Source organism: Triticum urartu, chromosome 1A, assembly GCF_056163025.1.
Source record: "Triticum urartu cultivar PI428250 chromosome 1A, HENAU_Tu73, whole genome shotgun sequence".
In the NCBI taxonomy this organism is placed as follows: domain Eukaryota; kingdom Viridiplantae; phylum Streptophyta; class Magnoliopsida; order Poales; family Poaceae; genus Triticum; species Triticum urartu.
In genome coordinates this window covers 548,579,711-548,595,192 of record NC_141873.1, presented here as the reverse complement: position 1 = coordinate 548,595,192, position 15,482 = coordinate 548,579,711, and the positions used below count along the sequence as shown (strand labels likewise).

The following is a 15,482-nucleotide window of genomic DNA, read 5'->3' as shown; positions in this document are numbered from 1 at the left end:
AAGAATTTTTCAAGTATCAGAAGTATGGTGAATGTTCATATTATTACAGACTGTTCTGTTTTAGACAGATTCTGTTTTGTTGCATAGTTTGCTTGTTTTGACGAAACTATCAATTTATATCAGTGGAGTAAGCCATGGAAAAGCTATATTACAGTAGACACAATGCAAAAACAAAATATGAATTGGTTTGCAACAGTACTTAGAGTAGTAATTTGCTTTATTATACTAACGGATCTTACCGAGTTCTCTATTTAAGTTTTGTGTGGATGAAGTGTTCGATGATCGAGAAGGTCTCGATGTGAGAAGAAGGAAGAGAGGCAAGAGCTGAAGCTTGGGGATTCCCGAGGCACCCCAAGTAAATATTCAAGGAGACTCAAGCGTCTAAGCTTGGGGATGCCCCGGAAGGCATACCCTCTTTCTTCAACAAATATCAGTATGTTTTCGGATTCGTTTCATTCATGTGATATGTGCAAATCTTGGAGCGTCTTTTGCTTTAGTTTTCATTTTTCTTTTATGCACCATGCTGGTATGAGATAATACTTGGTTGATTTATAGAATGCTCATTGCACTTCACTTATATCTTTTGAGTATGGCTTTATAGTATGCTTCATGTGCTTCACTTATATCATTTGAAGCTTGGATTGCCTGTTTCTCTTTACATAGACAACCGTCATTTTTAGAATGCTCTTTTGCTTCACTTATATTTTTTAGAGCGTGGGCATATCTTTTGTAGAAAGAATTAAACTCTCGTGCTTCACTTATATCTATTTAGAGAGATGACAGGAATTGGTCATTCACATGGTTAGTCATAAAATCCTACATAAAACTTGTAGATAGCTGAATATGATATGTTTGATTCCTTGCAATAGTTTTGCGATATAAAGATGGTGATATTAGAGTCATGCTAGTGGGTAGTTGTGGATTGTAGAAATACTTGTGTTGAAGTTTGTGATTCCCGTAGCATGCACGTATGGTGAACCGTTATGTGATGAAGTCGGAGCATGATTTATTTATTGATTGTCTTCCTTATGAGTGGCGGTCGGGGACGAGCGATGGTCTTTTCCTACCAATCTATCCCCCTAGGAGCATGCGCGTAGTACTTTGTTTCGATGACTAATAGATTTTTGCAATAAGTATGTGAGTTCTTTATGACTAATGTTGAGTCCATGGATTATACACACTCTCACCCTTCCATCATTGCTAGCCTCTTCGGTACCGTGCATTGCCCTTTCTCACCTCGAGAGTTGGTGCAAACTTCGCCGGTGCATCCAAACCCCGTGATACGATACGCTCTATCACACATAAACCTCCTTATATCTTCCTCAAAACAGCCACTATACCTACCTATCATGGCATTTCCATAGCCATTCCGAGATATATTGCCATGCAACTTCCATCATCATCATATACATGACTTGAGCGTTTATTGTCATATTGCTTTGCATGATCGTAAGATAGCTAGCATGATGTTTTCATGGCTTGTCCATTTTTTGATGTCATTGCTACGCTAGATCATTGCACATCCCGGTACACCGCCGAAGGCATTCATATAGAGTCATATCTTTGTTCTAGATATCGAGTTGTAATATTGAGTTGTAAGTAAATAAAAGTGTGATGATTATCATTATTAGAGCATTGCCCTAGTGAGGAAAGGATGATGGAGACTATGGTTCCCCCACAAGTCGGGATGAGACTCCGGACGGAAAAAATAAAAATAAAATAAAAAATAAAAAAGAGAAAGGCCAAAAAAAGAGAAGGCCCAAAAAGAGAGAAAAAACAAAAAAAAGAGAGAGAAAGAGAGAAGGGGCAATGTTACTATCCTTTTACCACACTTGTGCTTAAAAGTAGCACCATGTTCTTCATATAGAGAGTCTCTTGAGTTATCACTTTCATATACTAGTGGGAATTTTCATTATAGAACTTGGCTTGTATATTCCGATGATGGGCTTCCTCAAATGCCCGAGGTCTTCATGAGCAAGCAAGTTGGATGCACACCCACTTAGTTTCCAGTTTGAGCTTTCATACACTTATAGCTCTTAGTGCATCCGTTGCATGGCAATCCCTACTCCTCACATTGACATCAATTGATGGGCATCTCCATAGCCCGTTGATTAGCCGCGTCGATGTGAGACTTTCTCCTTTTTTGTCTTCTCCACATAACCCCCATCATCATATTCTATTCCACCTATAGTGCTATGTCCATGGCTCACGCTCATGTATTGCGTGAAAGTTGAAAAGGTTTGGGAAACGTCAAAAGTATGAAACAATTGCTTGGCTTGTCATCAGGGTTGTGCATGATGTGAATTTTTTGAGTGGTGAAGATGGAGCATAGCCAGACTATATGATTTTGTAGGGATGAGCTTTCTTTGGCTATGTTATTTCAATAAGACATAATTGCTTGGTTGGTATGCTTGAAGTACTATTGTTTTTATGTCAAAGGATGGACTATTGCTTTGAATCACTCGTGTCTTAATATTCATGCCATGATTAGACGTATGATCAAGATTATGCTAGGTAGCATTCCACATCAAAAATTATCCTTTTTATCATTTACCTACTCGAGGACGAGCAGGAATTAAGCTTGGGGATGCTGATACGTCTCCATCGTATCTATAATTTTTGATTGTTCCATGCCAATATTATTCAACTTTCATATACCTTTTGGCAACTTTTTATACTATTTTTGGGACTAACATATTGATCCAGTGCCCAGTGCCAGTTCCTGTCTGTTGCATGTTTTTGGTTTCGCAGAATATCCATATCAAACGGAGTCCAAATGGGATAAAAATGGAAGGAGCTTATTTTTTGGAATATTTGGAAAATCTGGGAGAAAGATCAACGCGAAATGGTGTCCGAGGTGGCCACGAGGCAGGGGCCACGCCCGTACCAGGAGGGCGCGCCCCCCACCCTGGTGGGCCACCCGTAAGGCAGTTGATGCCCTTCTTCGGCCGCAAGAAAGCTAATTTTTGGAAAAAAAATCACGGCGAAGGTTTCAGTCCAATTGGAGTTACGGATCTCCGGATATAAAAGAAACGGTGAAAAGGCAGCAGAACAGAACGCAGAAACAGAGAGAAACAGAGAGATAGATCCAATCTCGGAGGGGCTCTCGCCCCTCCCACGCCATGGAGGCCAAGGACCAGAGGGGAAACTCTTCTCCCATCTAGGGAGGAGGTCAAGGAAGAAGAAGACGAAGGGGCGCCCTCTCCCCTTCTCTTCCGGTGGCTCCGGAACGCCGTTGTGGCCATCATCATCACCGCAATCTTCACCAACAACTTCACCACCATCATCACCAACTCTTCCCCCCTCTATGCAGCGGTGTAACCTCTCTCTTACCCGCTGTAATCTCTACTTAAACATGGTGCTCAATGCTATATATTATTTCCCAATGATGTATGGCTATCCTATGATGTTTGAGTAGATCCGTTTTGTCCTATGGGTTAATTGATGATCGTGATTGGTTTGAGTTGCATGTTTTATTATTGGTGCTGTCCTATGGTGCTCTCCATGTCACGCAAGCGTGAGGGATTCCCGCTGTAGGGTTTGCAATATGTTCATGATTTGCTTATGGTGGGTGGCGTGAGTGATAGAAGCATAGACCCGAGTAAGTAGGTTGTTTGCGTATGGGATAAAGGGGACTTGATACTTTAATGCTATGGTTGGGTTTTACCTTAATGATCTTTAGTAGTTGTGGATGCTTGCTAGAGTTCCAATCATAAGTGCATATGATCCAAGTAGAGAAAGTATGTTAGCTTATGCCTCTCCCTCAAATAAAATTGCAATAATGATCACCGGTCTAGTTATCGATTGCCTAGGGACAAATAACTTTCTCGTGACAACAAGCTCTTTACTAATTTAGTTGTGTCTTTATCTGAACAGCCCCTAGATTTTATTTACTTGCTCTTTACTTTCTTGCAAACTTACCCAAAAACACCTACAAAGTACTTCTAATTTCATACTTGTTCTAGGTAAAGCGAACGTCAAGTGTGCGTAGAGTTGTATCGGTGGTCGATAGAACTTGAGGGAATATTTGTTCTACCTTTAGCTCCTCGTTGGTTTCGACACTCTTACTTATCGAAAGAGGCTACAATTGATCCTCTATACTTGTGGGTTATCAAGCACACAACACTGCATTGTCGACGGTCTTGTCCAAGATCCTCATTGCAACAAACTCATCCAACACTTCACCTGAGGACAAGGCGTGGAAGTCCGGCCTTTGACGGATAACGAAGGACATGGTCTTATGGTAGGGCATCATGGCCTTGAGAAACTTGCGCTTGATCCAATTTTCATTCGTATCCTTGCTCCCATGATCTTGGAGTGAGACCGCAAGAGTAGTTAATCTTCGATAAAGCTCTCGAGGTTCTTCATCTTCAATCATGTCAAACTCATCGGCTTCATCTTGCACCACTTCAAAGTTTGAGCGTTGAATGCTTGCGCTTCCCTCCCATTCTTCCTTGGCCATGGTGAAAGGTCGGAGATGCGCAATATCTTCGGGAGGAATAGCTTCTTAGAGAATGAAGAGAGCAGACTCGTTGAATTGATGATCCACGACTTCTCTAGGAGTGAAGTTGCTCGGATCGTGCGGGTATAAACCTTGCTCAATAATTCTCCAAAGATTAGTAAAGCTATGATTTAAATGACGTTTAAAGCGATACACCCAAGCGGCAAAATCCTCATTTTTCACAAAGTTAGGAGGAGGACCAACATGATTCATATGCGTGGAGGGAACCGACCCTCCATAGGTAAGGGGAGGTTCAACATGGACAAAGATGCCACTCCCACTCTTACCACTAGGCAAAGGAACTTGGTCACTACTAGCTTCCCCCTTATTGGAGTTAGCATCCGCCACCTTGTTAGCGGGATCAACCACTTCCAATGGTGCGGTGGATAATTTAAGGCCTTCAAGAAACTCCTTAAATATACCTTTAACCTCGGTCGTCATGGAGGTTTTCAATGTGTCCAAAGCCGCATTGAACTCCTCACGGGAGACCGAGGATCCCCCATCGGCCGTAGACAAGGACGGATTCACACCGGAGTGCTCCTCCCCCTTGTCTCCGGTGCCAACCATACTCTTCAGACGGTAAAGTCCTTAATAAAGAGATGAGGCTCTGATACCAATTGAAAGGATCGATATGGTTGACTAGAGGGGAGGGGGGGTGAATAGGCAACTAACAATTTTTAGCTTTTCTTGACCAAATTGAACTTAGCATCAAAATAGGTTGTCTAGATGTGCAACTAGGTGAGCAACCTGTATGATGCAACAACAATAAGCACACAAGCAAGCAACGGATACAACACAATAAAAGCTTGCAAAAATAAAGGTAAGAGAGAACCAAGAGTGGAGCCGGTGGAGACGAGGATGTGTTACCGGAGTTCCTTCCCTTTGAGAGGAAGTACGTCTCTGTTAGAGCGGTGTGGAGGCACAATGCTCCCCAAGAAGCCACTAGAGCCACTGTATTCTCCTCACGCCCTCACACAAAGCGAGATGTCGTGATTCCACTATTGGTGACCTTGAAGGCGGCAACCGAACCTTTACAAACAAGGTTGGAGCTATCTCCACAACTTAATTGGAGGCTCCCAACGACACCACGAAGCTTCACCACAATGGAATATGGCTCCGAGGTGACCTCAACCATCTAGGGTGCTCAAACACCCTAGAGTAACAAGATCCACAAGGGATTAGTGGGGGGAACCAAATTTCTCTTGGTGGAAGTGTAGATCGGGGCCTTCTCAACCAATCCCTAGAAAATCAACAAGTTTGATTGGCTAGGGAGAGAGATCGGGCAAAAATGGAGGTTTGAGCAACAATGAAGCTTGGGGAGGGAAGAGGTGGTCTTCTTGGGGAAGAAGACCCCATTTATATAGTGGGGGGAAAGATCCAACCGTTATCCCCTCTCTCAGCCCACACGGCGCGGTACTACCGCACACGGTCGTGGTACTACCGCAGTAGGTTGCGGTACTACCGCTGCAGGGTGCGGTACTACCGCTTGCGCGGTAGTGACCAGATGAGGGCCTTTTGCACAGGGCAACGAGCGGTAGAACCTCTGGAGCGGTACTACTGCGCGCCCCTACGGTACTACCGTAAGGCAGGCATCAACTGGCACTAGAAATGCACGGAAGTAATAAATTACTTCCATAACAACTTCCGCTGAGGTTCGAACAGTGCAAAAGTCCAGCACGGTAGTACCGGACAGCCGTCGCGGTACTACCGCGTAAGGGCGGATGTAAAAAATTACATTCGCGCCTACTTCCTCATGCATCGGCTTCAAGGCTGGAGGCAATGGTACTACCGCTCACCAGGAGCGGTACTACCGCTGGCCCTTGCGGTACTACCTCTCCCTTGAGCAGTACTACCACACGCCATAGAAGCTTTAGCATTTGGCAGCCTTCATAACGCAGAGACATGGATAAGCGGACGGTGCTCCATCGAAGCGAAGGAAAGGTGGTGCAAAAGGAACAGATGTGTACGTGTTGATTCCACCCTAACCTTTCCGAAGCGGACCCTCTCTTAATAGTACAACTTTCCTACGACTAAAATCCACCGAAAAGAAACGCAGAGAACAATCGTCTTCGATAGGCTCCGAGGGGCACCGAATCGCCTTGTGCTTAGACATGAGATATCTGAAATGCTCAATGCACACGATTAGTCCGCAAATGCATTGTCATCAATCACCAAAACCACTTAGGGAGAAATATGCCCTTACACAGCGGGTTGCGTATCCAGAGCTTTGGCGGCGGTGTCCAGCGCAATCGCGGTATCCGGCTCGCCAAGTCCAGAATCCGGACAGTCAACTGAATACTGTTGTGTGGACTCGAGGTCAATCTTCAAGTCTGGGTTGGTTCCGGGCTCTCTTTGGGGCTAACATCAAATTCCGGGCTAGAAGCCTGGGCGAGATGATCACAAACCCAGACATAATTTTTTTAACTTCGGTGACCGTGAGCCTTCGGCCAAGTCCTCGACGGTGGCGACGAGGTGTGTGATAGGTGGGACGCAAATTTCCCGGTTATCGGGTTTGAGCCCGATCTGATCGTTGACCGAGGATTGGTCGTCGGAGATTCCCATGGCTCGGATCCAGTCTAGTAGATCATTCAACGATGAAAGGTCTGCTGGGTCTAGACTCTCTGAATATTTGGGATTGACCCGCAGTATAGCCGCTCCGGGGACATTTGAGGTTGCGCCCAGGCGGTATTCGGCCGGAACTAGTTTGGTCGAATTGACGGGGTCGGGCTTTAAGGCCGGGCTCCAGGTGACATCAGTCCCCGCCCGGTTTACCGCTCCCAAAGTTAAAGCATCAGGATCAGTAGGTATTTCAAGGGGAGCTGAAGATTTTGTTAGGGTAAGATCTCCCCGGGAATCGGCGGGGAACTCTAGGTTCCCAAACATGATCTCCTGGCCAGGGGCAAAATTTCTGACTTGGCCGAGACGACCGGTCGGATCGGTGCACAGTACGACACCGCCAAATGCGAAAATATGTCCTGGGACGAAGATGTCCCTGGTGTGGATGACGTCGTTGATGACTAGGCGAGCCATTGATCCTCTTGGCGATCCGACAACGGAACTCTCAATGAAAGCACCAATGTCGGTGTCAAAACCGGCGGATCTTGGGTAGGGGGTCCCGAGTTGTGGATCTAGGATCGATGGGGAACAAGGGACGAAGGACTCGATGTTTACCCAGGTTTGGGTCCTCTCGAAGAGGTCAAACCCTACTTCCTGCTTGATTATATCGAAGTGTATAGGATGATTACAGAGTCGATCTACCACGAGATCTGATGAACTAAACCCTAATGAGCAGGATGATGGTTGTTGTTCTAGCCTCTACGGACTAAACCCTCTGGTTTATATAGGCACCAGGGGTACTAGGGTTACATATGGTCGATTACAAAGGAGGGATAAACATGCCAATTTTCTAATCTTTAACTTGGAGGACACACCAAGGCTCCGAAGGTCTCCTAGCGGGACACGGAGTCGCCTTATAGCTGGGCCTTATAATAGTCGCATAACGGCCCACCTGTCCGGCCCATAAGAGATAGGTCGGCAGCCCGAGGACCCCCTAGTCCAGGACTCCCTCAACGGTATCTACCTATGTTACTCTAACCATCTCTCTCTTCTTTAATTGCCTGTCACATAAGCATGTTTGCTAGTCCCAGGTGCATGATACTGGTTATGTTACCCCCACTATGACCAGCCTTACGGAAGTAGTATCAGACAGTAGTATCATATGCATGATACTAGTATATGATAGCCTAATAGGTTACCATCACATACCATTTTCAATGAAAATGGCCCTGCAAAGTAATAAATGTAAGTCTCTATATTATCACAGGTAGTAATGACACTATTCACTATGGAAGTACTATCTCCGTCCTGGTTTATTGGCCCCCTCCGTATTCTGTGCCAAATTTTGACCTTAAATTTAACTACAAGATGTTAATGCATACCATAAAAAATAATATAATTAAAACTATTTTTAAATACGAATTTAATAATATAATTTTCGGTGATATGCATTAATATTTTTTTAGTCAAAACTTGATACAAAATTTGAAGGGGACTAATAAACCAGGACGAAGATAGTAATAGTAGTACTAGTAACATATACATGCATTTACTGTAAGATGGACGTGGCGACCAGCCTTTGCAACAGCACCCTGTTGTGTTCCTTGCTTTGGAGCAGGGGCCAAGGTGCAAAGGTTAGAGATAGATGCGAGTCGTCTGATAAAAATTAGACCTGACGGTCATAGAGGTGGTTGACACATGTAGCTTCATTCATAGGGTAAATAGTAGCATTTTTGTAGGTTTAACAAATAAAATGTGAACTATAAAAATTTGGATCATTAAAAATCTCTTTCCAATGCAAATTCAACAATATATTTCTTATAGCATATACTTTATATTTTGTTAATCAAGATGGTAAAAAAATACTAAAAATATGAGAGAAACTAATAAATCCGGACGGAGTATCTATGCACTTGCGGGACATCGTGGCTTGTGCGTCGTGGTTTGTGCAGAGCACGCGCGTTCAACGCTGGCACTCCTCGAACACTATGCATATGCACGTTATGGGATGTCGGGGCTTGTGCATATGCACGTTATGGGATGCACTCCTCGAACAGTATGCGTATGCACGTTATGGGATGTCGGGGCTTGTGTGGAGCACGTGTATTCAGCGCTATCGACGAGTAGTACGTCCTTCAAGAACCGTGTATCTCCACTTGATTTTTTTTTTCGGGATCCACTTGATTAATTCTTATACTTAAGACTACCTACAATGGGAATAAGGGGTAACATCACACATATCTAGATAAAATAAATAACGTGGCAAACAATTAATGAAGAAAAAGAGACATGTCGTACTAGTAGTACTATGAGTAACATCACACATACCAAGGCAAGATGAGTGTATAACCTAATAAATAAAGTGTTGCATGATACCACACATATGTTACTCTCCATTGTAGATGTAGTAATATAGACTAGTAACATATGCATGTTACTGGTCTAAGTTACCCCACTGTGGCTAGTCTGACCATGTATGACAGAAGAACACATCTCTACATAAGAGCAAGTACAATAGTGGGTTTATAGCACGCTTAGGGCATCTTCAACACCCACCCGCAAACCTCCCGCATGTGTCTGGACCGTGCTATCCAGCCCGCGGAAGTCATCCAATGCGGTCATGTATCGCCCCGTGACGCGGTCCGGACGTGTTTTCTCTCGCAAATCAGAGACAAATGTGGGGGGCTTTACGGGAGTCCGGATCGCTTCCAAGTTCTCTTCTGACTGCCCTGGCCCACCGCAAACCCCTTCCCCCTCCCGCATGTTTTCGGTCAGCACCGCTCCAGAGCGTCAGCGCCCACATTCATGTCGGGCCAGAGCAGACGCGACAGCTCACTGGCGCCGATATTGAAGCGGCGCGCTGACCGAGAGAGCGCCGTCTGCGCCACTTCCTAGTGTAGGCGACTGCTGCGCATTCAAACGACACGACGGCCGCTCGTCTGTCCGTCTGCCGCCCACATTGATGGCACACAGTTGCCGAGGCGTCTCCTCCTGTGCTACCCGCCCGTCTCTTTGCCGCCCACCATTGCTATAAAAACTGCTGCCCCGGCCATAGTCACAATCATCTTCCTCCGATCCCTCTCCGCACCACTCCCACCATGGATTCCTCCCCGCCAAAGCTGTCTGGGACAGGCTGACATCAGACCAGAAGAAGGAGATGGCCGCCATTGCCGCCGGCTGGCCGACAGGTAGCCGGGGGACGACGACGTCCCAATGGAGGACGCTGTCAACGATGAACTGGTGCCACCCTCCTCCTTGCGAGTCCTACCACTCCGCCCGCGAAATCCGCCTCGCCTGCTGACGGTATCGCTAGCGGGTGGCGGAGGTGGCGGCCGCCTACAAGGAAAGCGACGGCGCGGGCTAGGCAGTGTTCAGCGAGACCGACAAGGAGGAGGACGTCGCCGAGTCCGCGCCCCGCTGCGACGACCACGAAGCCGGCACGCCCACGTTCGCCGCTGGCAGCGAGGAAGAGTAGTGCATGGTAGGTCTCCACCGCTCCTCCCTTCCCGTCAACGCCAAGATTGGTGGGCTCAGCATAGGCGGCCCATTAGCCGCTTGGCGGCGATGTGGAGGCGGACATATTCAGTTCCCAGGGCTCGGGAGTGGAGGTTATAGAGGCGGAGCTGGAGAGCGCCGAGGCGAAACTGAAGACGGTGAAGCTTCAGTTCTCGAGGCTGATGGTCGGACATGGGGACCGAGCGCCGGCGATTTTTTAGATTATGTATTAGTTATACCTCCAGAGCCCGACTAGTGCCGTTTTGATGTAAATGTAATGAAATCCAATATTTTTATATGAAATCTGGCCATGTTTATATGAAATCCGGACTTGTTTGAACGAATTTCGTCCATTAGTTCAAATTGTTGTTAAAATGAATGCGGCTACGGTTGGATGACTGCCTCCCGCATTCATTTCCGCTGACTGGTCCCCCTGTCCACAGACGGATGCGGGAGAAAATTTGCAGGTTGCCGTTGAGATGCCTTTATATGACACTTTTGCCTATACGAAGGAGAGAGATGAAAAAGTAAATAGAGTGGGCTTTCATGCAAGAGCCTAGCTATATATTTATAAACAAATACAATAAATGTGAAGAAAGAGAAAAGGAGAAGGTAGATAAAAATACTATGGTGATAACCAACCTTATAGCCCACAAAGAGAGAAAGAGAAAGTGATTATAGATGACATGAGAGTTTCATATAACCATCAGTTGACTATAATACTCCCTTCGTTGAGACACTTATGTTAGGACGGAGGCAGTATTAATCATGCTCTAAGTGTACTCGGTTCCAGGACTTTGACGGAGTACATTTGTGAAAAATGCAAGGGTAGATTTTATTCGGATGTTCTCTGCAACATATAAGTATTTATGATAACATAGTTTACTTAAAAATATTACCTTTACCTCTGTACACTATTGTAAAACTTTTTTGAAACTCGAGTATCATTTTGTTGTTATACAGCAAAAAAATTGAAATGTTTTCTACACATTGTTTTTGTAATATTTTGCAGAACTGCAAAGTTCCATGCACGTTGGCATGTTGTTTTATTTAGGAGAAAAATTGATTATTTTTTCTATGGCATGCATCTCAACGCAAAGGTGGATGACCTAAACTGAGTACTATACCCCTCCGTTCTTAAAGATAAGATCTTTTAGTTTCATTATAGACTATATATGACGCCAAATGAGTGAATCTACACTCTAATGTATGTTTATATGCATCCGTGTAATTCATAGTAAAATCTCTAATAAGTCTTATAGGAGTATTTAGGAATGGAGGGGGGAGTACTATAATCATCAGAGTGGGTATTGTTACTTCACCTCAAGTCCATTAACATCAACTCGCGTGCAAAGTTGCAATGAAGATTTGCGGTTCGGTCACTCAACACCGCTAGTCTAGTAAATTTCCCCAGCTCCGAGAGGCCACAATAGTGAGTAAGGGACACCGGCTGCGGCAGCAATGGCCGCGCCAGCGCCGATGCAGGTGGAGGCAATGGCCGCGCCGGTGGCGATACAGGAGGAGTCCATGGCCGCGCCTTGGTCGGTGCAGGAGCAGGCAATGGTCGCGCCTGCGCTGATACAGGAGGAGGCAACTGCCGCGCCTGCCCTGATACAGGAGGAGGCAATGGCCGCGCCCGCGCCGCTACAGGAGGAGGTAATGGCCGCGCCGGCGCCGATACATGAAGAGCTGCCGCCGCACCCCGTCAAAGTCCTGGAACACGCAATGTCTTACTGCATCACTTCCCCTCCACCGTGGCGTGAGTCGCCCGCCTCTCCAGCGTTCACATGTGTTTGGAACTTTGGATCTGCTGCAAGCCCGCAACTGAATCTTTATTTCTTTCCCTTCTGTTGTGCCGTGTCATGCAGCCATGGCCATCATTGTCGGGTTCCAGCATTACCTTGTGATGCTCGGCACCACCGTCTTCATCCCCACCGCCCTTGTACCCCAGATGGGCGGCGGCAATGTTCGTGGAAGACTTATTACAGTGCAGAGTGCACACCTATTTCTTTTTTTCCTGCTCTGTATGTTCGTGTTGCCGGATGCCACCGCATAAATTTGTGTTTGCTCCTCCTGTTATCTTTGTCAAGGAGGAGAAGGCGCGAGTCATCCAAACGCTGCTGTTCGTGGCCGGGATCAACACGCTGCTGCAGACCTTGGTGGGCACGCGCTTGCCCGCCGTTATTGGGGGCTCCAACACCTTCGTCGCGCCAACCGTCTCCATCATCCTCGCCAGCAGATTCAGCAGAATTGCCGATCCGCATGAGGTCGCCTTATTATCTTTGTTTCTTTTGTGGTGTTCGTCTATATTAATTATTTGGCTCAATTCTCAAATCTCTACGAGCTCGTGATGTTATACTACTGATAATGGAATTTCATTGATAATGTTAGCGTTACTGGTTTGGGCTGCAGAAATTCCTTCACATCATGCGGGCAACGCAGGGCGCATTTATAGTCGCCTCCACACTCCAAATCATCCTGGGGTTCACTGGGCTCTGGCGAATCGTCGTCAGGTTGGTCTCAAGTGTTAATCACTGTACCATCACTGGCGCCAACTTGTTCTAATCTCTTCTTTCTATAATCTGTAGGCTGCTAAGCCCACTGTCTGCAGCACCCCTTGTCGTGCTTGTTGCACTGGGGCTCTCTGAACTTGCATTTCCCAGCGTAAGTCTTTATACAGATTATAGAACACATTCTTCTGGCTGTATTTTACAGCATGATAACTGCATGAATTTGCTATATACGCAGGTTGCCAAATGCGTAGAAATTGGTGTTCCACATATTATACTACTGGTCATGCTCTCTCAGGTACATGCATTCGAATGAGTGTTGTATGCATTATTGAATTCTAGCATACCTAATTAAGGCTTCATTGTGACCTGTTGTGTGAATTCACACATTACTGTGCAATTCTGTCTGCAGTATTTAATCCCGCTTTTATGGAGGTGTTGTGGTTTCTATGAATTAGGGAGTATGATAGAGCGGTCAGCCATCATAATATCTGTTGCCATTGTGTGGCTTTATGCGTTCTTGCTGACTGCTGGTGGAGCGTATAGCAATGCTGCTCCAAAAACCCAATTCTACTGCCGCACCGATCGATCTGGGATTGTAGGAGCTGCTCCGTGGTAACGCCATCTTTCTCACTGTGAAATATATACATTTGCGATTTAAAATGACTAATAGATGACTGCTCTATGTGCAGGATAAGTGTGCCATATCCATTCCAATGGGGAGTGCCAACCTTTCATGCTGGTGAAGCTTTTGCCATGACAGCGGCTTCTTTTGTTGCTCTTGTGGAGGTTTTGTGGACAAATGCATGATATATTCTGAGATATATGGAGCAGTTGAGTATTGACCACCTAACATGTCCTACTTTCTAATGCAGTCTACTGGTGCATTCATTGCAGTCTCCCGATGTGCCTGTGCAACACCATGCCCTCCTTCTGTTATGAGTTGTGGCGTTGGGTGGCAGGTATCATGTAAACTCCATCTGCAGTTGGTGTATCTGAAAACTCAAATGTCATGTGAGCAGCTTACATTCATTTAATTTGCAGGGGGTTGGTATTTTGCTGGGCAGCTTATTTGGAACAGTCAATGGATCCTCTGTATCTATGTAAGTAGATTGTCATCTAAATAGCGCGCTAAGCCTTTTAGCGGCGACTCAGCCACAAGCTATGGCGTGCTAAGCGCCATTCAGCGTTTCAACATAGATCAATAAAAAATGAAAAAAATAAAAATACAATTTGGCATCAATTTAACATATACTTGGCAATTGACACATAGCAACAAGAGTGTGACTGAAAGTTGGCTAGAAGAGACCCCTAGCTTCCTGGTGAGCAGCCTGTTGGCTGACGATCCAGCGAATGCATTTATTTGAATAAAGCTCTCATTATTGCCTGCAAAAAAACAAGCATCCTGCCAAATAAATAGAAAAGTGACATTGTCTAGTTCATGACAGTACATACTAACATAGTGCAGTTCATTACACTATATAGCAGCAAGTCATAATGCAAAAAACCACGATGGATTTCGGTTTTGGACCCGAAAAATTTGGACCGACGCGGCGGGAGAAATAGCATAGCACTAAATGCCCTTTGGCGCCGATATTAGCGTGAGAACACTTTTGACCTGAAATGTATGTTAGCGTAGCACAGCTCCTATCCGGAGGCTCTCATATATGTGAAAGTGAAATCTGCTTCAAATTTATGATGTGCATTTCTAAAAGATATGATACATTTATACAACGGTGGTGCCAGCATCAAAAAGCTATGGGTTCAAATGCACTAAACTCTCTAAAACGTCTTAATTTTTGCACAAATATTAATCTATACCTCTATATAATGTGCGAATAACTTTGAAAGTTGGTCGTTGGATGAAGCCAATCCGACGGTACAGAGATGGCAAATCCGAGCACTACCGGCCGTTGGATATCATCTACATTCCACCAGATTCTGCCACATGTACAATCTAGAAGACTCCATGGCTGAACTTAAGCATAATGCACAAACCTGAAAACACAAGCACTTCTCTTTTATTCTCTAGAATCTTCCATATCTTAATTGCCCAAACTTTTTTTCTAAATGAATTGTTACTTTTTGCTTTTACTTTATGCTTTACAATGCATAATTCCATGAATCTTAAAATAGATATTTTTATAAAACTAATTGATTTTGGATGAGATGAACTATTAGAATTAAACGAACATCTACATCATGCATATATGACTCAAAATTTACATGCTATAGTGTAGTATTTATTCATAATTTGGTTATCAAATCTCATGCGTGCAATGCACGTGTACCTTACTAGTAGAAATAGGCTTGCAATCCAAAAAGTTGTGGGATCAGCTGACCCCACAGCTTACACATGGAATAGCCAATTTATAAATGTCTATTATGATTGAATTGCTAAAACTGCATATTTAGTTGAA

The 15,482-nt window shown here is 45.0% G+C and overlaps 1 protein-coding gene and 2 long non-coding RNA genes across 3 annotated transcripts; all 3 read left to right on the top strand.

Annotated features, from left to right (window-relative positions):
- Window positions 1–11,869: 11,869 nt before the first annotated feature.
- On the top strand, window positions 11,870–12,813 carry LOC147992544 (uncharacterized). Its single transcript, XM_087540755.1, has 2 exons — window positions 11,870–12,311; window positions 12,421–12,813. The coding sequence occupies exons 1-2, from the start codon at window positions 12,014–12,016 to the stop codon at window positions 12,606–12,608; spliced, it is 486 nt and encodes a 161-aa protein (XP_087396881.1). The 5' UTR covers window positions 11,870–12,013; the 3' UTR covers window positions 12,609–12,813.
- A 151-nt stretch (window positions 12,814–12,964) lies between these two features.
- On the top strand, window positions 12,965–13,360 carry LOC147992543 (uncharacterized). The gene is made up of 3 exons (XR_015615372.1): window positions 12,965–13,065; window positions 13,141–13,216; window positions 13,301–13,360. It is a non-coding gene; the product is annotated as an uncharacterized LOC147992543 (long non-coding RNA).
- A 129-nt stretch (window positions 13,361–13,489) lies between these two features.
- Window positions 13,490–14,169, top strand: LOC147992542 (uncharacterized). Its single transcript, XR_015615371.1, has 4 exons — window positions 13,490–13,677; window positions 13,755–13,851; window positions 13,938–14,024; window positions 14,107–14,169. It is a non-coding gene; the product is annotated as an uncharacterized LOC147992542 (long non-coding RNA).
- The last annotated feature ends 1,313 nt before the right edge of the window (window positions 14,170–15,482 follow it).